Source organism: Eimeria mitis, genomic scaffold (assembly GCF_000499745.2).
Source record: "Eimeria mitis Houghton genomic scaffold, Emh_scaff3177, whole genome shotgun sequence".
Classification (NCBI taxonomy): Eukaryota; Apicomplexa; class Conoidasida; order Eucoccidiorida; family Eimeriidae; genus Eimeria; species Eimeria mitis.
Window position 1 is genome coordinate 5,522 of NW_013571519.1, and position 491 is coordinate 6,012.

The 491-nt window shown below is 49.5% G+C and overlaps 1 protein-coding gene across 1 annotated transcript in view; it reads left to right on the forward strand.

Annotated features, from left to right (window-relative positions):
* EMH_0062970 (uncharacterized protein) overlaps positions 1-491 on the forward strand; it is a gene marked incomplete at both ends in the record, with an annotated part of 4,370 nt that overhangs the window by 2,941 nt on the left and 938 nt on the right. The window contains one exon of the mRNA XM_013498091.1: positions 91-351. Within this exon, the coding sequence (XP_013353545.1) occupies positions 91-351 (261 nt within the window). The remainder of the gene's footprint in view (positions 1-90; positions 352-491) is intronic.

The window sequence follows — 491 nt, forward strand, 5'->3', positions numbered from 1 at the left end:
ACAAGAACAGCAATGAAAAAGGAGAGTTTTTTCTCTTTTTTTTGCGGTGTATGTACACTGCAATGGTGTTTGCTTTTTATGCGTTAGCAGCTGCAGCAGCAGCAGCAGCAGCAGCAGCAGCAACAGCAGCAGCAGCAGCAGCAGCAGCAGCTGTTTGTTTGCTTGCTTGCTGCTGCTTCTCAGGTGTATGTACACCTCAACTGCCGCAATAAATTTATTTCATTTTATTTTGAAGCAGCAGCAGCAGCAGCAGCAGCAGCAGCAACAGCAGTAGCAGCAGCAACAGCAGTAGCAGCAGCAGCAGCAGCAGCAGCAACAGCAGTAGCAGCAGAAACAGCAGCAGGAATAGCAGTAGCAGCAGCAGCAGTAGCAACAGTAGCAGCACACACTTACCCCCGTAAGGGGCGAGCTAGCTAGCTGCAGCTAGCTGAGTGAAGGACACAGAAATAGGTGTGTATATGCATCCAGCTAGCTAGCTAGCTAGATACAGA